The 21,719-nt window shown below is 43.5% G+C and overlaps 1 protein-coding gene across 1 annotated transcript in view; it reads left to right on the top strand.

Annotated features, from left to right (window-relative positions):
- The first annotated feature begins 279 nt into the window (after positions 1–279).
- ZMAT1 (zinc finger matrin-type 1) overlaps positions 280–21,719 on the top strand; it is a 37,381-nt gene continuing 15,941 nt past the window's right edge. The window contains exons 1-4 of the mRNA XM_062184368.1: positions 280–571; positions 11,181–11,275; positions 19,248–19,349; positions 19,426–19,600. Of these exons, the coding sequence (XP_062040352.1) occupies positions 280–571; positions 11,181–11,275; positions 19,248–19,349; positions 19,426–19,600 (664 nt within the window). The remainder of the gene's footprint in view (positions 572–11,180; positions 11,276–19,247; positions 19,350–19,425; positions 19,601–21,719) is intronic.

The raw sequence follows: 21,719 nt of genomic DNA, 5'->3' as shown, positions 1-21,719 counted from the left end.
GGCATTGCCTCCTGGGCAAAGACAATGCGTCAACGCCAAGCAGTGCGTGGCGGCGGCGGGGGGGGGGGAGGGGGGGCGGGGTGCGACTGGCGACGGGGGTGGGGGTGGGGAGCAGCCTGTGGATCTTAACCTTTACGATTGGACAGAAGCAGCAAGGAGCGAAATCTAAGCGCCAGGGCGAAGGAAAGAGGGGCGAGGGGGCGGGGCCAAGCAAGGGGCGGGGCTAAAGGAGCAAAACCAGATCGAGGCGCCAAGTGGGACTGTCCGCGCCTCGCTGCGATGGCGGCGGCGTTGAACACAGTCACGCCGCTGGCAACGGAGTCTTCCCCTCAGGAAGCTACCGTCTCTGCCGCCTCCTATACCGCCTTCGCGGCGGCGGCGGCCACGGCCACAGCCACGGCCACGGCCCCGGCAGTGATTGTGCCTACCTCCTCCGCCACCTCCACCTCTGCCCGCCTGCCTGCCGGTGGCTGTGGTGACGGCGGCAGCGGCTTTGGCGGCACCACTATGGCGGCGGCGGGGAGGGGGGGCAGTAGTTTTAAAGTAGACACCCGCCCTTGCCTCAGAGAAGGTGAGTTCCCGTCCTGGGGTGCGGGCACGGCCCCATCTCCTTCGCTGCCTGTTATCAAACCGTTGGAAATCTGGCTGAGCGAGATTCGCCCCTTCCCCACCCCCCACCTGCTGTGGCGCAGTAGAGGTCAAGGTGCCCCGTCCCGCCCCGTGGTATTAGCCCCCAGTGTGCCAGGTCTCCTTGAAGCAGTGAGAGGTTTCCCTGGCCCCAGAAAAGGATGCGGGTCCCCAGGCAAAGAAACTGAAGGTACTCACCAGGCAGGAGTTTGAAGGGAGGGAAAAAAAAAACACATCATTTCTCGCTCAGCAAGACGCCTTCGTGTGCCCTAGGAGGTGTGATTTGGGAAAGAGGAGGCGAGGTTCCGAGTGCTGTGGCCCTAGAGGGGCAGGCAGGAAAAGGGAAGGGGGAGTGATGGTGAGAGGCGACAGAGAAAAAGAAGAAAAGCTAAAGAAATCAGAGAGAGAAAACCCCTCTGATAAAATCCGACATCCTGTGGTGTAGAAACTCGGAGTAGTACATTTACGGAGAGATGGGGTTAGGCATTTGGGAAGGTTAGCGTGTATACTTGAGCTTTAAAGTAGGATCGGTTGGATTTTAGGATTGTAGGGTCTGGTGGAGGGCACTCTGCTGGGGAAAAAACATTGGAAGAATGTGGCAGAAGCACAGATTTCACGCTATCACTTTGGAGAGGTTTCTTTGGCTTTTTAAGGTTATGACCTAGTAAAGCAAAGCTTATGGGCCCATCTTTAAGATTGTTTCGGCTTTAAGAGGTGCTGTTGTACCTACAAACACATACTACTCCTAACAAAAAGATATTTCTGGACTATCCCAATATAAGTGGTCTTTGGTTCACATAAAGTGCAATATATTTGTAAGCAGCCTACCAATAGCAAACTGTAAAATTTGCCATTGAAATATATTTTAAAGCAGTTTTGAAAATGCTCTTAGGCCAATTCCATGGCATAAGATCGCAACAGAGCATTTTGTCATCTAAGTTCAATAATGTCCGTCTTTGTATGTTACCTTTTCCTTCTAACTTGCCTACAAAAACGAAACACTGTAGATGCCAATGTACAGCAAAGTGATTTAACTTGATTTTTGTAGGAACAGAACACTCCGTTAAAATTACCCCATAAAAATAATTTCTTCTGCCTAATGATATATTCCTCTATGCTATTTCATAACCATTCACACTTTTCACTTTGGAAAAATGGTAAAGCGGTAAAAAATAAAAATAAAAAACAAAACCCCTTAACATATTTGTAGCAGACACCTTGTACCATTGCTAGTCACTAAATAATCAAGTTGGAAATACACTGAAACATAATGGCATTTTATTTATCAGCTATTACTAAAGGCAATCTTCACAAGAAACACTCATTCAGTGTCTTCAGTCAGCCTGAATTTGTACCATTGTTGTGGAATGAAAACATGAAATCTCCTGAGTATAGAAATTTTGTGCCAAACTTTCTGTCTACAACCAGCAAGAAGCCTCACCGAGGCATGTTCACAATAAAGTTTAGGGTCCAAATCTCGTGCAAAAATGCTATTTTGCCTGCCTCTGTAAACTGAATTGTTTGCAGTATTTTTAAATAATATACAAGGGTACTTCAAAAAAGTTTGTGGAAAATTGGATTAAAAGATGTTCGTTTCTGTAAAACAAAATTGAAATCTGTGCATACAAGAAGTCTTTAAAAAGTTCACAGAGAGATGGGCATTTGGAGTAGTGGTTAAGAACAAGTTTAGGGGCCGGCGCTGTGGCTCAATAGGCTAATCCTCTGCCTTCCAGCGCTGGCACACTGGGTTCTAGTCCCGGTCGGGGCGCCGGATTCTGTCCTGGTTGCCCCTCTTCCAGGCCAGCTCTCTGCTGTGGCCAGGGAGTGCAGTGGAGGATGGCCCAAGTGCTTGGGCCCTGCACCCCATGGGAGACCAGGAGAAGCACCTGGCTCCTGCTTTCAGATCAGCGCAGTGCGCTGGCTGCAGGGCGCCAGCCGCGGCTGCCATTGGAGGGTGAATCAATGGCAAAGGAAGACCTTTCTCTCTGTCTCTCTCTCTCTCACTGTCCACTCTGCCTGTAAAAAAAAAAAAAAAAGAACAAGTTTGGATGCTGCATCTCATGTTGGAAATGCCTGGTTTCCAGTCCTGGCTCTATTCCCAGTCCCGGCTTCCTGCTAATGCACACACTAGGAGGCAGCTCAACTACTTGGGTCTCTGCCCACCTGGGAGACTTGGATTGCGCTCTGGGCTCCCAGCTTTGGCCTGACCCAGTCTCAGCTGTTGCAGACATTTGCAGAGCAAACCAAGAGATACTGTCTGTCTATCTCTGTTTCTCTGTCTACTTCTGTGTCTTTTTGCCTCTAGAATTAAACAAACAAACTTAAATAGTTCATGGGAAATGTGATTCATGATTGCTTTAAAGTACCCTCATATGCGTATATTTAGAACTTTAAGATATATTCTTATAAAGTAACAGAAATACCTTTTCTATGCTTTTACTAGGTGATAAAATGAGAGCCCTGACATAGGAGCCTGGTTGAATGAACACAGGTTCCGTTGACAACTAATTCAATAGACTTGCTGGCCTGAATAGGTCCCAGACTTCTTGGATTTGGGATTTGGGTTTCTCTGAAGCTTCCCGGGTTTGATCTCTTGAAATAGGGGAATTGAACAAATCGAACTTTGAGGTTGATTTCAGATCTGAAAGTATTAACCAGGATGTTGAAGTTCTGCATTGATATTCTTTTGATGGCATTTCTAGGGCTGTGCATTAGTATAGTAGTTCATAAATAATAATAAATCTTAACAGATAGATAGCCTCTAACATTCAGTGAGTAATGAAATCTGTATTGAGTTGTGTTGAGACTGTTTATTAGGATATGAAAAAACAAATATAATGGTTACTGTTTTTTCATTGTAGTTAATCAGCCTTCCCTCCAATCTAAAACTCTTGTAGCTTTTTACTTAATGAGTGGTAAGTATTTGATATATTGCACTGGCTAAAACATTATTGGCCTTAAAATGTTTTTGTTTAGATTTTTTTTATTTTTTTATTTTATTTTATTTTTTTTATTTTTGACAGGCAGAGTGGACAGTGAGAGAGAGAGATAGAGAGAAAGGTCTTCCTTTTTGCCGTTGGTTCACCCTCCAATGGCCGCCGCGGTTGGCGCGCTGCGGCTGGCGCACCGCGCTGATCCGATGGCAGGAGCCAGGTGCTTCTCCTGGTCTCCCATGGGGTGCAGGGCCCAAGCACTTGGACCATCCTCCAATGCACTCCCTGGCCACAGCAGAGAGCTGGCCTGGAAGAGGGGCAACCGGGACAGGATCGGTGCCCCGACCGGGACTAGAACCAGGTGTGCCGGCGCCACAAGGCGGAGGATTAGCCTAGTGAGCCGCGGCGCCGGCCTGTTTAGATTTTTATAAAGGCCATAAATGGTTGTCAGGTATAATAGTGGATAATGCAGAAAAGAGAAAAATGTTGTCTGGTGGTGTGCCAGTGTCTTGCTTATTTTTCTTTTTTTTCATTTTGAAGATTTATTTATTTGTTTGAAAGGCAGAGATACAGAGAAAGAAAGAGAGAGAGAGGAGAGATAGATCTTCTATCTGCTGGTTCACTCCCCAAGTGGCCACAAAGGCTAGGGCTGGACCAGGCCGAAGCCAGGAGTCAGGAGATTCCTCTGGGTCTCCCACGTGGATGCAGGGGCTCAGGTACTTGGGCCATCTTCAGCTGCTTTTCCCAGGCACATTAGCAGGGAACTGGATCAGAAGTGGAACAGTTGAAACTCCAACCAGTGCCCATATGGGATGCTGGTGCAGATGGAGGCTTAACCTTCTATACCACAGAGCTGGCCCCTGCTTTTTTTTTCTTAGTCCTAGTTCAGACATTGGTGTAAAGATGTTAAAGAATGGTCAAGATTCCAATTATGGGATCAGTAAAACTTGTTTTTTTAAGCCATCTATTACTGAGAGTTCAGGGCTCTTATTGTCTATGATTCATTTTTTTTAAAGATTTATTTCACTTATTTGAAAGAGTTACAGAGAGAGGTAGCGACAGAGAGAGAGAGGTCTTCTATCTGCTGGTTCACTCCCCAGATGGCTGCAACAGCCAGAGCTGCGCCGATTCAAAGCCAGGAGCCAGGATCTTTTTCCAGGTCTCCCAGGCGAATGCAGGGGCCCAAGCACTTGGGTCATCTTCCATTGCCTTCCCACACCATAGCAGAGAGCTGGATCGGAAGAGGAGCAGCCAGGACTAGAACCGGTGCCCATATGGGATTCTGGTGCTTCAGGCCAGGGCTTTAACCCACTGCACCACAACGCCGGCCCCTCAGTAAAACTTGTTTTAAAGAGCATTTGCTGATTGATTTTCAGCTGTAGCTAACACTCTTGAAGATCTCATCTGTCTTGGGGTTGGTTCTGAGCACATGTCAATGGTGATTAGACATTGCCAATCAGTGAATCTTAGAAGCATTCAAAAGTTTCAAATGGATATTGAGCAATACACTTTAAAAAAAAAAAGAAATGCCCAATGAGAAGCCCTAGGAAAATACACATATACATGCAAGAATTCATGGTAAGGGAATCAAGAAATTTTACAGGACACTTCACATTTCATTAAGCAAACATTTTCAAATGTTTAATGACTCAGAAATGAATTTTCACCCAGTAATGATGTTACCCATCATTTTACTCACAATAAAAATCACAACCAAAATAAGCAAAAAACTCCTTTGTCTATTTACCTTTTCCCTTTAAGAAAAAGAAATGATATAGCTAGATCCTGTTCTTAGAATAAACTCTGGCTTTTTATTTAGTTATTAATCAATTTGCATAGGAATTATCTACAAGGTTTTCCTTGTCTCCATATTGTTTAGTAAAGTGTCAAGTCAAATGTCCGTAAGTCCACAAAAAGAAAATCCAGCAAAACATTTTCCTTTATTTATTCAGGATTCATTTGTTGACATGTGTAAATGTGTGTGCCAATCATTATGCTTAGTGCTGAGAGTGTAGAGACACATTAGACACAGCTGCAGTAAAGAGCTCACTATGTGCTTGATAGTAAAATCATAAAATAAATAGGAAGCACATTTCCAAACTATCAGGACTGTTCCATTGTTGTAAATCTGTACTCTGCCATGGTGTCTTATAAACTGTAAGCACGAGAAAGCATTATGATTCTGTAAATCTGATGTTGGTGTCTGGAAAGAATAATTAGTAAACGGTTAGCATTGATTTTTAATTCTCTGCATTTGATAGGTTGGGAATGTTTGCAGAGAGATTAATGACCATGTGTTAGTTTCTGACTCTGTCTTTATTAGATACTAGCATGTGAAAAAATTCACTAAACTTGTGAAGACCAATTTGAGCATGCTCCTTAGTGTATTATCACCTATCTGTTAGGGCAGAACTTTGATTCTTTGCCATCTGACATCGATCTTGCAGATTCATTCACATTTATTAACCAGTTGGAATGAATGGCATGTATTTAGTGGCTTTCTGATGCAAAGTAGCTGTCATGGGAGCAAGCAAATTAATGGATTTACACAGCTCTTCGATTCAGCTTCTGACTTAACAAGCATAACTCCTGAGCTCCTAGCCTCGGAGTCCTTATGATTGTAAGAAAAAGAGGTGCAGCTTGGTGCCTCGTCACACGGGGCACCAAATGTAAGAAAAAGAGGTGCAGAACAGAGTGGAGGCAGGGTACAAATTTGCAGCCAGACCGAATGTATTCAGGGAAAATCAATCCTCAGAGGTGGGTGACCAACCACTGGTGTGCACATTGACTGAACAGCAGACTGGGCCTCTTTATGTCTTAGGTGGGCTAGGGGTGGGGGCCAGTAGGTGGAGGTGAACTTCTCCATGCTGGTTCTTCTAGTTTGGTCCACTGGCTTCCAAACCTGGGGAAGAATCCAGGGGGTAGGTGAGGAACAATACAAGACAAGAGACTGAACTGGTCTCTTGAAAGAAGGCAGGAGGAACAAGAACCTAAAATCGCTGAGGCTTATGTCCTTGTGCCATCAATGATTATGAAGGTCAAGGACTTTGTTGAAATGACAACATAAATATTAGACATATAGCCAGTACTCTCAATTACCTTGTTAATTCCATTGTATTTTATAATTGTTTTGCTATGGGAATCCATTTTTTGAATTGTGATCATCTGTATACAGTATAAAATAACTAAAATTTGCCAAAATATCAAGTCCGGTGCTCATTTAATAACCTGAGAAACTAAAGGAACTAGAAAGCATTAGAACTATGAGTGTTCATCATGCTGACAGATAAACATCTGCATTTCTCACACAATTATTTCCAAAAATTTCTGAAGTGTGGTATGATGTTTAGGGGAAAAAGAAAGTCAAAATGCTTTTGGAAAGATTAACAAAATGCCCCAGTCTCCCATAGCTTAATGCAGTGCTCAGCTCATTCTTTCCTAAGATTATGACGGTATTAAAAGATTGCAAAGGTCAAACAAGTTTTTTCAAATATTTATTTATTTATTTATTTGAAAATCAGAGTTACACAGAGAGGAGAGGCAGAGAGAGAGAGAGAGAGAGAGAGAGAGAGAGGTCTTCCATCTGCTGGTTCACTCCCCAATTGGCTGCAATGGTCAGGGCTGTGCAGATCTGAAGCCAGGAGCCAGGAGCCAGGAGCCTCCTCCAGGTCTCCCACACGGGTTCAGGGACCCAAGGACTTGGGCCATCCTCCACTGCCTTACCAGGCTACAGCAGAGAGCTGGACTGGAAGTTTGTTATTTAAGGCAGAGTTAGAGAGAGAGAGAGAGAGAGAGAGAGAGAGAGAGAGAGAGAGAGAGAGAGAGAGAATCGTCCATCCACCTGCTGGTTCATTCCCCAAAAGGCTGGGGCTGGGCCAGGCTGAAGCCAGGAGACAGGAGCTTCATCTAGGTCTCCCACATGGGTGCAGGAGCCCAAGCACTTGGGCCATCTTCCACTGCTTTCCCAGATGCATTAGCAGGGAGCTAGATTGGAAGTGAGCAGCTGGGTCTCGAACCTGTGCCCATATGGGATGCTGGTGTTGCAAGTGGAGGCCCAACCTGCTACACCACAAGGCTGGCCCCTGTTGTTGTGTCTTTAATGACCTTTTTATCTTTCTTTTCTCTTAACAAACTCCTGTAAACATTTGCTCTTTAGATACTGTCTCCTAAGTCACGTAAGCTTTCTTCATCACTTTGCATTCTTATTTTTTTCTCATCTTAATATTTTCAAATAAACTGTTTTCAAGTTCAGATTCTTTCTTCTGCCTGATCAAATTTGATGTTGATGTGTGTTTTTATTGCATTCATTGTATTTATTGGCTCCAGAATTTGTTTTTTCTATACAATTTAAAGCTCTCTGTTAAATTTCTAATTTTGATCATTTATTGTTTTCTTGAGTTCACTGAATCATTTCTCTGTATTTTCTTGAAGTTCACTGAGCTTCCTTAAAACAATTATTTTCATTTCTTTGTCATGCAGTTAGGATGTCTACATTTCTTTGAAGTCAGCTACTGGGATATTATTGTATCTTTTTGATGATATTTCCTGATTTTTCATGGTTCTTATTGACGTCCATTGATTTCTATGCATTTGAAGACATAGGGATTTATTTAAAGTCTTTGCAGACTGGATTTGCCTGGGAAAGCCCTTCACCAGTCAACCCATCCAGAGATCTGGTGCAGAGCATCTGGCATGGTCTTTAGGCAGGCTTGCTGCTGGAATCCTTTGGAAGGTCGGATTAGTGCCTGGGTTAGCAAATGGGTGGTGAGCTTGGCACTGGGTCCTCAGAGTTGGGCCTAGAGCTTGGCTCTACCAAGACAGTCCTGGAGCCTGTATTTGTGAGAGGTGGCCGGCAGCCTGGGCACACAGGGACCTGCTTTGTGCTGAGGATGGCCTTGAGCCCAAGTCTGCAGGGACTGGCCTGGCTTTAGGGCAGGCCTTGCACTTGAGATCACTGGGAAAAGCCTGGAGTATGGGTCTGAAGGAGTGATCTTAACACCTCAGTGCAGGGGTCCATTGTGGCACTGAAGTGTACTGACTGGGCCTGGACCCTAGGTTCTCTGGAGTTTGTGATAATGAGGACCAGCCTGGAGCCTGGGTCTGGCTTAGTGCTTGGGCCCACAAGGGATTGATCTGGAGGCTAGGTAAGCAGTTGCTGGATTACAGGCTAAGGCTGTGACAGCTAGCCTGGGTCCTGGGACCTTAGCATCAACCTGGGACTTGAGGACACAGGGATGCTCCTAAAACTTAGGCCTGTGGGTGATGCTCCAGTGCTGGGGGCTGGTGGGACAGATTTATCTCTGATCAAATAGAACATGGCCTGGAAGGCACAGTTACAGGGACTGACCTGGTGCTATGAGATCTGGCCTGACAGGCAGGCTTGGAGACTCAACCCACAGTTACCAGCCTGGAGTCTAGATGCACAGGGGCTGACCTGGGGGCTAAGTACACATTAACCAGCCTGATAACTAGGGCTTCAGGGATTGGCCTGATACTGAAGGAGGCCTGGTGCCTGAGGCTGCAGGGTTCAGCTTGTTGTCAGAACAGGACTGAAGGCTCAGTTTCCAAGCATCAGCCTAGAGCCAGGAGCTATAGAAACATTTTGAGTACTGAGTTCTAAAGGGGTGTGCCCAGTGTTGGTGTTTCAGATGAAGTGTGGTGCTGACTTCCCTCTCCTTCCTCCACCCACAGGGTATCTTGCTCCATGCCAGGCAGCCTGGGAATGGAGGAGGGGTGGTGCAGGTAAGCTAAATTTGTCCTTTGTGTACTCTTCAGTGCATCTTCTCTTATGTTTGTGCTGTGTCCAGGGCTGTATCTCTGATCTGGTTTCCTTAGTTTTTGTGAAGGTTGTTTTGATATGTTGTTCAATTGACGTTTCTGTGGAGGGAACAAGGACTGGAAAATCCTTTTCCACCATCTTCCTGACATCCCCTCTAATGGTTTATAATTAAAAATTCCTACGTAGTTTTTACAAAATTACATCAATTGCAAAGAGAGTAAAATATTAAATTTCCCCCTTTTATTCTAACCTCACTTTCCAAAGTCAACCGCTTTTAAATTTAGTTTATATCACTCCAGATTTTTCTATGTCTGTTTATATGTGCATATATTTAATTTTTATTGGTGTTTTGAATTGGATATTTATGTGTTCTTTTTTTAAATATTTATTTACTTATTTGAAAGACAGAGAGGCAAAGAGAGAGAGAGAAAGAGAGAGGTCTTCCATCCACTGGTTCATTCCCCAAATGGCCGCAATGGCTAGAGATGTGCCGATCCAAAACCAGCAGCCAGGAGCTTCTTCCGGGTCTCCCAGGTGGGTGCAGAGGCCCCAAGACTTGGGCCATCTTCTATTGCTTTCCCAGGACATAGCAGAGAACTAGATTGGAATTGGAGCAGTCAGGACTCTAACTGACACCCATATGGGATGCTGGCACTGTACGCAGCAGTTTTACCTGCTATTCCACAGCACCAGCTCTATATTTCTTCTATAACTTTGCATTCTTTTAATATATCACTGACATCTCCCCATGAAAGTGTACATAGTGTCAGTTTATTTATTTAAATAACCAAATAGCAAGCAAAATTTTGATGTGTTGTGACTCATGCCCTATAGAAACTTTGGCAGAATACATTTCAGCTGTTAACAATTTTAGATATAAGTGTGGTACTCAAGTGCAAGTGCAGAAATGTTTGGCACGTGTTATTTATTACAATGAAAAACACTATAGCACAAATTTTTAGGTCTTAGTATACGAGCATTACTTTGAAGCTTTGAAGAGCTTGAGTCAAAGTATTGGGCCAAATGACTGTCCTAGTGTTTGTTCAATGACAGAGAATTATTGTCCTTCGTAAGTAAAGATAGTGACTTGTAGATAAAGATAGTTATTTTAGATAATATTAGAGCCACAGCTCAAGTTAAATGACAGTCCTAAAATAATACACTTCTTAGGATTATCTGCTGTAAAACACACACACACAAATAAGGCTTAGTTTTTAAATCTGAGTTTTTTGTTGTTGGTATCCTAAATCATTCCACGAATCTAATGAAGTTGCTGGTGCCCTCTATAACTATTCCTTCAGAATGGCATCGCCTAGACTGGTTGTACTAAATAAATAATTCTTACCATATCAGACATCAGAGCCATATTTAATATGTGCATATTAAGGTGAATACTCAGGAGCCATCACCTGCAGTGCCGGCATCCCATATGGGCGCCGGTTTGAATTCCGGCTGCTCCACTTCCGATCCAGCTCTCTGCTATGGCCTGGGAAGGTAATAGAGGATGGCCCAAGTCCTTGGGCCTCTGCACCAGCCTGGGAGACCCAGAAGAGGTTCCTGGCTCCTGGCTTCGGATTGGCCCAGCTTTGGCTGTTGCGGCCATTTGGGGAGTGAACCAGTGGACAGAAGACCCCTCTCTCTCTCTCTTTCTGCCTCTGCTTCTCTGTAACTCTGTTTTTCAAATAAATAAATAAATAAATATTTTTTAAAAAGGTGAATATTCCAACAAAGAGCTATTAATACGACTTCACAAGCACTCAAATTTGAAGTGCTGTAGAGGAATGAAAACACTGCCTCTAAGTATTCATTAATGTGATATATCATGTTCACTTTATTTGTAGGTACTGCCTGGAATCAACAACTTTTTAGAGATAACCTTTGTCAACTATGTGGTGTTGTGCTGCAGTTTGAATCACAACGGATTTCCCATTATGAGGTAAATTAATGGAAGAAATAATGGGAATAAGATCTAAAGCAAGTTTTTCATATGGCAGGTAAACCTTACATCGTCTTTTTGATTCTTATGAGAATCTTACATACTAGATGGTGTCATTTCCCTTTGATGGATGAGGAGATTGGCTCAGAATGTGACAGTACCAAGATAGCTGAAGTTTGGTGAATTTAGATTTAAACTTGATATTTTTTACTCCAAAACTTTTCTTCTCTTCATACCATTCTGCTTCCTTTATATGCATCAGGCCACTATGCCGTTCATTCTTGTAGTAAATGTAAGGTTGACATTATGAAGCTTGCATAGTAAACTGTTAATGTGAATCAAGACATACTGTAGATTTCCCAGATTCTTTCTTTATAGTAAAGGAAGACTAGAAATACAAAAAGAACCAGTCTTGCTCTTGGCTTCGCCACGTGTTTTTAGGCACAGAGTTACAGAATTCTAGAGCTAGGAGAGAAAATAATGTTGCTGCTCTCTTAGTTTATAGATTAAAAAATTGAAACCCAGAGGTAAGCATTTAGCATAGCAGTAAGGCCACTAGTTAGGATGTCAGTATCCCACATCAGAATACCTGGGTTCAATACTCGGGTCCAGTTCGTGCTTCCTGATAATGCAGAACCAGCAGCCAGCCGTGATGGCTGAAGTGATTTGTGCTCCTGAAACCCATGTGGAGGCCTGGATTGAGTTTCTGGCTCCTGGCTTGATTTAACGCAGTCCCAGCCATTGCAGACATTTGGGGAGGGAGAATATGGAATATCATATTCTCTTTTTCTTTCTGTCTCTCTGACTCCCTCTCTTTCTCTCTCTCTCCTCCCTTCTTCCCTCCCTCTTGAATACACAACTATTTTTTAAAAACTACATTTAGACCCAGAGGGTGAGTGACTGCCAATAATTATTGGCAATCACTCAACAGTTGGCATGACAAAGCTTAAAAATAATTTAAAGTCCATTGTTCTTTTCCTTTGGTAGCATTGCCTCACATTTCTATGTCATCTGATGAGTGTTACCAGTCACGGAGGGGAGGGCGGTTGTCGAAGCGAGTCTCGTGAGTTCTTTTCCTCAGCTAGGTTGACTGAGATTAAATTGCCATAATTACAAATAGCTATTGGCTATGAATTGAGAAGAACTAAGTTCAAGTCATGACTTCACCATAACCCTGTACAAATCAGTGTAACTTCTTGAGCATGTTTCTTGAACCTGCAAGATGAGGGTGGTAATTTCTCTTAATAAACATGTGAAGATTGAGTAAAAATCAAATGTGTGAGAGTGCCTATCCATCCTCAGACCCTCCCCCATCAGAAAGCTATGGAATTAATCAAGAAAAATGAACAGTCAAGGGACTCTGTGAAAACTGCAGTTGGAACCATTTAAATTTAAATCTGAAAAGCATTTTATGGAATTATAAAGTACTGTTCAATGCAGAAAATATACAAAAGAGCAATAAGTATCAATTATAATTCTATCACTTGCTATTAACTGTCATTTACTTTCTCCTGTGTTTAGCTGATTCCAAAATGCTTTCGGTCTATGCATGTGCACACACACACATACACATTTTTTTACCAAAAATAAAAGAATTGTATGTGTTGTTTTATGCTCATTTTTTCATATGAGATCATATTCTAGAATTCTGTCCTATCGTTACATCTTTTCCTATAATATTTTAGTGATTGTAAACTATCATATTATGTAGTTGTATCATTTTTAAAAGATTTATTTATTTGTTTGAAAGGCAGAAATACAGAGAGAGAGAGAGAGAGGTCTTCCATTCACTAGATCACTTCCAAATTACTGCAATGGCCAGGGCTGGGCCAGGCAGAAGCCAGGAGCAAGGAGCTTTATCTGGGTCTCCTACATGGGTGCAAGGGCCCAAGGACCTGGGCTATCTTCTACTTTCCCAGGAGTGCTAGCAGGGAGCAGGATGGGAAATGGAGCAGCCAGGACTTGAACCTGTGCACATTTGGGAAGCCAGCACTGCAGGGGGAGCTTATCCTTCTAAGCCACAACTTCCACTCTCACTTGTATCATTTTTTTAAGGTTTATTTATTTGAAAGGCAGAGTTAAAGAGAGAGAGGGGGAAAGATAGAGAGAGGTCTTCCATCCGCTGAGTCACTCTCCAAATGGCCACAACTGCTGGAGCTGGGCCAGTCTGAAGCCAGGAGCTTCTTCTGGGTCTCCCACGCAGGTACAGGGGCCCAAGCACCGGGGCCATCTTCTACGGCTTTCCCAGGAAGAGAAGCAACCGGGATACGAACTGGTGCCCATATGGGATGCCGGCACTGCAGGCAGAGGTTTAGCCTACTAGGCCACAGTGCTTGCCCCTATATCATTTCTGAATTTCACTTTCAGTGTAGTTTGCAGTTGGGTGATAAATGCGACAGAAGCAAGCTGTCCCCTAGAAACTCCCGGACCTGTCTCTCTTGTAGAGTGCTGTCTTGGTCAGCCTGTGGGGGCCCTCTAATCTCTCACAGGGGCATTTGAAGTGCCTTACTCTGGAAATGTACACACACTTCTGTGTACACCACTTCTGCCGGCAGCCGCTGCTGCTGCTGCTGCTGCTGCCTCCAGCAGTGGCCCTGTCTCCGGGAACACAAGCAGGGTTGAGGGGAGGGGAGGGCCTGTAGTCACTGTGTCTGGGCTGAATGGAGACGCATCTCTATCTGCTCAGGTTCCTTAGGTGGCAGTGGGGGTGAAGCAGGTAGTGGGCTCTCTGGCAGAGGAGGGCCCTCTGGCCTCAGAGGAAGGAGATGGGGAGTGGGGGCTCTTCTAGATCTCCCTAGAGAATAGGTGGAGAGACTGTGGAAGTCCTGGTGGGCCCTCGATCTCCAGACCTGGGACTGAGTCCTGGTCACAAGAATTTTGCTCTGCTCCTGCCTGTCAGCACAGACCCATATCCAAGGGGTTGAGTTAATGCAATTTGTAACCAAGAATTTATATATATAGGAACTCATCTGGGTGCTCTGCCTATCTGGTTATTACCAAGTACACCTTCAGTGACCTCCGGAGCTCCTGTGCTGGGCTCCCATGGCAGCCAGCAGTGGCAGGCCAGCAGACAGAGCCTCAACATCAAGGACCTGCGCATTTCCCCACCGATGGGCCAGCTGGTGCCTTGGGCTCCCTGGTGAGCGGAGGGGCAGCACACATCACAGGCTCACAGGCACTGTGCCTCCCTCCACAATGCTTGGCATAGAGCATATTGGGCCCCCAGGCTGTCCGTCTAATTGGCCAGGCCCTGTAGCCCAGGGCCACTCTCTCCTCCACACCCCCCCGCACAGGTTTCCCTGAAGAGCACAGCTGCTGCAATGGTTGCAAAGTGGCCTCTGATAGCTGTTTTACATCAAAAGTTGGCCCTTCACTTTATAGACCTTTTTTTTAATTAAACCAAAAGTTTTTAACTTGGTAACATCCACCTTAGAAGCCATAATAAAGTTCTGATTACCCATTGTTGCCTTGCTAAACCCAGTAACAAAATAAGCCTGGCAGATTACACAGCAAAAATTTTCTTTAAAGCAGTGTTCTTTTTGGTCTTAAAAGAGAAATTTCTTTTTTTTTTTTTTGAAAGATTTTTTTATTTATTTGAAAGAGTTACACAGAGAAGGAGAGGCAGAGAGAGAGAGAGGTCTTCCACCCGCTGGTTCACTCCCCAATGGGCCACAATGGCCAGAGCTGCACCAATCTGAAGCCAGGAGCCAGGAGCCTCCTCCAGGTTTCCTACATGGACGCAGGGGCCCAAGGACTTGGGCCACCCTCCACTGCCTTCCCAGGCCACAGCAGAGAGCTGGGTCTTAAGTGGAGCAGCCAGGATGCCGACACTGCAGGCAGCAGTCCTAACCGCTATGTCACAGCACTGGCCCTGAAAAATTTCTTTAAACTCCATGTCCAGTTATATTTTACCAAATTATCACAAAAGCTATAACTGGCAATTTTATGCATGAGATTGTTACTTATCAAGTATGTCTCCCTAGACTTTAAGTTGAATTTGAGCCTAGTCTTTCTTTCTTTCTTTCTTTTTTTTTTTTGACAGGCAGAGTGGACAGTGAGAGAGAGAGAGACAGAGAGAAAGGTCTTCCTTTTGCCGTTGGTTCACCCTCCAATGGCCCCCGCGGCTGGCGCGCTGCGGCCAGCGCACCGCGCTGATCTGATGGCAGGAGCCAGGTGCTTCTCCTGGTCTCCCATGGGGTGCAGGGCCCAAGCACTTGGGCCATCCTCCACTGCACTCCCTGGCCACGGCAGAGAGCTGGCCTGGAAGAGGGGCAACCGGGACAGGATCGGTGCCCCGACCGGGACTAGAACCCGGTGTGCCGGCGCCGCAAGGCAGAGGATTAGCCTAGTGAGCCACGGTGCCGGCCGAGCCTAGTCTTTCACCAAACAAGTGTCCCAAGCTGCACCCAGTCAACAGATACCTGGGACTGCCTCTGAAACAAAGTTGTTCAGGCAGCTGAAAGATGTGTCCCAAGAGTGACTGTGGGTGAGGGGGCTGGGATGTCACGGGCGAAAAGCTCACTGGCGATTGTTAACTTGATTTAGGAGACTTTCAAGTATCACTGCCCCATGCTGACAGGCAGCTGACCTTTCTCCTCCCCTCTCCCAGCAAAGGGGTAGAGTTAACATGCCACAAACCAAAGAGAGGAAAAAAGTCAAAAATGTCCCTCTTTTTTTTTTCAATCAGAACACAATTTTATGCTTGCAACCCTTTTTAAAGTTTTTATCATATAGTCTAGAACAGTTAGTTTTGAATGGCATTTTCCCATAATGTGCCACCCTTGATCGATGTCCCAGAACAAGAGACAAAGACCTCTGGAACAGGCACTGATCCGGAGTATGATCGCTTTGCCTGCCTGGCCCCTCTCCTTGTAGAGAACACAGAAGCGAAGGTTAGGGCTCAATCAGACTCCATAGCCGCAGGACCATGGAGCCACAAACACATTCACACCACACACACTCTCTCTTCCATTAGAGACCCTAGACAGGTACCTCCCTAGGAGGACCCACCAGAAGCAATTGCTATGATTGCTGTTACCAGACGGGTGCCCCACCAGGAAGACCTAACAGATGCAATCACTATGATTGCCAGGAGGTGATCAGTATCCCCTTCCACACAAAGGCAGACCTGAATACCGAGCACCCCAGGGCGACTTACTGGGTCCTGAAGTCCAGGAGATCGGTCCACTTGTCCTATTTGGTGGGCCATGGGGATTCGGTCTGGGGGGAGTGGGTACGGCTTGGGGAGTTAAGATCCTGGGGAATGAGTTGGAAGGCAGGCCTTCCAATCCTCCATTGGCTTTCCCAGGCCCCATCTGGCTGAGTCCTGCAGGTCAAGGCTCAAAGAGCTAGCCATGTTTGAACACACTGGGGTTTCCCAACACTTGCTAATGGGCACAGCAGGGGTTTCCTGGCCAATGCACCAAAATGTTACAGAAACCTGGGGAGGAAAGGCTCCCTTTGTTCAAACAGGCACAAGAGACAGTGGAGGATCCAGCAGTTTATTATGCCAGCAGGTTCATCAGCATCATACCTTAGCTGTTATAGCGTTAGTGGGTTTAAATTGCAGCCTACATGACTTAGGACCACATTACCAATGGGCAGTGGGCCCAGTATGTTTGTAAAAGTGATACCAGGGGCAGATTTATTAGGGCAGACTTATGGCTGGAGTTTAAAGAAGCAGAACTTAAGACATCTTCCCTCCCTAGATAACAGTGGGCAGATGCTTCACTCGTTAACTGGGTCTGCGTTGGGAGGAGGGGTCTGCTTTTCTTTCTTTGTCTCTGGTTGTGGCTGTATTTCCTGTACATTCACAAAGATTAATGTCTAGAATACATAAAGAACTACAAATCAGTTGGAACAAGAACTCAGTAGAAAAATGAGAAAGTGATATGAACAGGCTGTATAAGAGATGTTCAACTTCACCAGTGATTATAGAGGAAATGCAAATTTCATATTGAAGTCAAATCATAACCAAACCATGATCCTGGCAAAAGTTAAAAATCTAATAGCACTTGGCACTTAAGGAGAATATATGAAGACAAAGCTCTTATTCACTGCATTTGGAGATGCAAACTGTTAATACAAATTTTCTAAGACTTGTGAAGTTGAAAATCCACACACCTAATAAACCAAGAACTCCATTTGAGATATCTACTCTAAAGAAACTTATAGACATATATATAGAGAGAGATGTTTATATATGTTCATTGCAACAATGCTTGTAATAGCAAAAGGAATGGAAATGTAGTTGTCCTCAGTAGAGGAATGGATGTGTAACATATGGAGTATAATATTACACAGAATGTAACATGAATGAATGAGACCTATTTGTATAAATATGTATAAATCTTAGAACTGCAATGTTTAGTTTAAAAAGACAGCTTCAAAAAGGCTAATGCCGTAGTCTATTTTCTATTGCCACAACAAAATACCTGAGGCTGAGTGGGTAATTTGTAAAGAAAAGAGACTTTGTTAGTTCCTAGTTTTGGACATTTGCTCAGTGAGTGTCCCTTCAACTATGTCACATGGCCAATGGCATTGTGACAGGAGCACATTGAGAAGAGATCACATGGCAGTACAGGAATCCAGTCTTGCTCTTTTATAATAATCCTTTTGGGAGATCCAGGGCCCCATTGAGAATGACATGAATTCTTTCACGGCTCCCCAATGACCTAATTACCTTCCACTAGTTCTCCCTCAAAGGTCTCACCACTTGTCACATCATCAGACTAGGTACCAAGCCTCGAACACATGAACCCAAATCATAGGCGATATATACTTAAGGATTCCATTTTCATAAAATTTTTAAAAGACCATATTATGTCATACTATATGGATGCATGCAGATGTAGTAGTAGAATAAAAGCATTAAAAAAGTAGATACACCAACTTTAAGATAATGATTACCTATGGGGAGGGACAGAGGAGGAAAAGATTGTAAGCATGAGGGTATAGGACTATATCTGTAAAATTTTATCTCTTCATTTGAAAGAAATGTAACAAAGTGCTAACATTAGTTACAATTAGATAATGGATATTTTTTGTTCTTATCTATACAGTAGATATATTTTACAATTTAAAATTCTGCAGAGTTGTCTCATGTTTGTTCAGGAAATGTGTTTCTCCACACACCACTTTGGTTATATTTTCTAATCTGTAGTCCTTCATAAAAAAAGAAAACATGTTCTTCATATAAAAGAATTTGAGAGGTGGACAGTGAAGGAACGATATAACAGCTCCATGACATCAAGGACCTAAACATTTCCTGTCTTTCTGCTCTGATGAATCGCACTTCATCTTCAAGGTCCCTCATGGTCCAAGATGACTGTTGAATTCCATTGCCAAGATTTGTAACTAAGGAAGGAGAAGTTATTTGATATTGTGTAGTAGCTTGCTGTGTGTCATTTAGTTTTCTTTTATTTATTTTCATTTATTTGAAAGACAGAGTTGCAGAGAGAGGTAGAGACAGAGAGAGAGAGGTCTTCCATCTTCCGGTTCTCTCCCCAGATGGCTGCAATGGTTGGGGCCACGCCAATTGAAAGCCAGGAGCCAGGAGCTTCCTCTGGATCTCCCACGTGGGTGCAGGGGCCCAAGGACTTGGGCCATCTTCCACTGCCTTCCCAGGCCATAGCAGAGAGCTGGATCAGAAGTGGAGCAGCCAGAACTAGAACTGGCACCCATATGGGATGTGGGCGCCACAGGCCAGGGTCTCAACCCGCTGTGCCACAGCGCCAGCCCCACTAGCAGTGTGTCAGAAACAAGAATCTAAGAGTTAATAACTTCTGAGTTGTAGCATTATTTTCATTTTAACTGATATTTAGAGGTTTGAAAGCCAATGAAGCTCTTTCATAAATTTAATACAGACCAAATATATTAAAACTCATGAGTACTCTCCTCAAACTCAGAGAGGTGTGAATTTTAGGTGACTCTGCTACTGAATAAACAAAGTCGTATTATATCTTTTTTTCAGAGTGAACAACATGCTCAAAATGTTAGGTTTTATTTTCAAGTACATGGGGAACAATTTGAAGTTCCTGGTAAGAAAATGAAGACGCCTGCTGAGAATTTTCCGGTAAGTGATCTGTGTTGATGTGTGATTCTAAACTTTGAGTCATTGAATCTTTTTAACAAGATTATGTTTGTTTCAGGTGCGTAAGGCTGGATTACCGGACAAAAACAGAGTTTGTGATATGTACAACATGATTTTCAGCTCTCCAGTTGTTGCTCAGTCTCACTGTATGGGGGAGGTTCATGCTAGAAAACTGAAGCCATTAGTGGAGGAAACCGATCATGTGTCTGCATTAGGATTTCAGCCAGAAATGGGTAAGATTCCATCCACCTCTTATCTGCAATACAGGGTCTATCTTTTTTTTTTTTAAGAAATTTATTTATTTGAAAGGCAGAGTTACAGAGGCAGAGACAGAGAGAGAGAGAGAGAGAGAGAGAGAAATCTTCATCTACTGGTTCACTCCCCAAATAGCTGCAACAGCCAGAGCTGGGCCGATCCGAAGCCAGTAGCCTGGAGCTTCTTCCATCCGCTGGTTCACTCCCCAAATAGCTGTGATGGCTGGAGCTGGGCTGATCTGAAGCCAAGAGCCTGGAGTTTCTTCTAGGTCTCCCACGTGGGTGCACGGGCCCAAGGACTTGGGCCGTCTTCCACTGCTTTCCCAGGCCATAGCAGAGAGCGGGAACAGACAGAAGTGGAGCAGCTGAGACTCAAATGGGATGCCAGGACTGCAGGTGGTGGCTTTACCCACTTATGCCACAGCGCCGGCACTGTGGATCTATTTTTTCTCAACTCTGCCATCCATTTTTTAATTGTGGACATTTCCACTCTGGTTGAAAAAAAATTGATTTTTCTTCTGCTCAGTTAATTTCTTTCTGTCCTTGTCATCTAATATGAAGATTGAAATTACTCGCTGAATGTTATTATCTCTCCTTTTCATGTTGCTAAATCCAAATAAAAGGAAGTGATTTGCTACACTGCTTTAAACAACAATAAGCAGCTAGAGCTCAGTCAGGTTCTCATTATATCATAAAAAGTTAGCACTTTCTTCCTAAGCTTTGGCATTATTTTTTTGTTTTAGTACTTTTCAAAATAATTTCTCCTGTTCAGATCAGTGTCTTCAGTATAACATAGATATGGTTACAGTGTTTACTGACTATACCTGTTGGCAAAAATAAATTTACTGAAGCTTCTTCTACCATGATAGCCCATTTCTTTCATCCTATAAATATAGAAAAGAAAGTACCACCAGCATCATCCATCAGTAATTACTGAGTACCTATGATAAATCCCAAAAATAGACAATTACAAAATATTGCCTCTTTCCTCCTTCCAATGTTTTTGGTCCAGCAATACATATAACAGAATAGATCATGCAAAACTGTACTTGCATTTTGGAAAAATTTGTATGGTATAACAAAAAATATGATTAATCCTCTGGAATAAATAAATTACCACACTATTAACAACTTCAGTACTTTATGACCAAAGCATTGCTAGCATAGAAAATCCACTGATTAATTTCCAACTTGTCATATAAGTACCACCCAATAAAGTCAATGCCACAGGAAACATTGTGAAATTTTTTTCTTAATAAATGAAACCAGAATTCATTTTTAAATTTAATCTAGTCTCCATAATTGTTGTATGTTTGTTTTTCTACTTGTCAGTCTAAAAAGGAATGGAATCAGTATGCTCTATAAGAGAAAGTATCACGTAGAAAGCCTTGTCTTCAGTCTCCCAAATTCATTTGGAAGATCTGTCTTCAGGGAAGAGAGTAAATGAAAGAGCTATGAAATAACTGGAATTTTGGGAACATGTAAAGTATTTTAGTCTTAGCTGAATAAATTTTATTCTGATGCAAACATCACAAATCTACACTGATTAGATGTCTTACTATATTACTCAAGAAAGACACCAACTTAGAACTTGGTATTTTACCATTACTAATTTCAAAGAATCATATTAAGATGGCTGCATTGATCACTGAAGCTCAAAACTAATGGGCATTTAATTGGGCAACACCTAATGCAGAACATTGATTCCTTCATGACAAACTCATATTCAAATTTCCATTCTTATAAAAGGAAATTATTTTTTACATGACTACCTTTATTCATCAGCTCTCTGCTAAAAAATCCAAAGATAATGGGGTATTAGAGATTTATAATTTTCCAAACATTTTACAATGAACGCAGCTCTAATATGTGAACATATGTTGATGTCTTCTCATTACAACTATTTCAGCAGGTGTGCCTATTCCTACTTCTTCAGAGTCAACCTTCCCGAAGTTCCTTGCTGGCAAGCCTCCTCCAGGTGGGATTAAAGACAAGACTATGCCTTCCTCTACCAGCAGTGCTTTGGATTTGAATAATCCAAACAAATATTGCAAGCTCTGTCCTGCTTCCTTTAATAGTCCAATAGTGGCCCAACAAC

Source organism: Lepus europaeus, chromosome X, assembly GCF_033115175.1.
Source record: "Lepus europaeus isolate LE1 chromosome X, mLepTim1.pri, whole genome shotgun sequence".
NCBI lineage: Eukaryota > Metazoa > Chordata > Mammalia > Lagomorpha > Leporidae > Lepus > Lepus europaeus.
The sequence above is the reverse complement of the archived record's forward strand: the minus strand, read 5'-3'. Positions and strand labels throughout refer to the sequence as shown.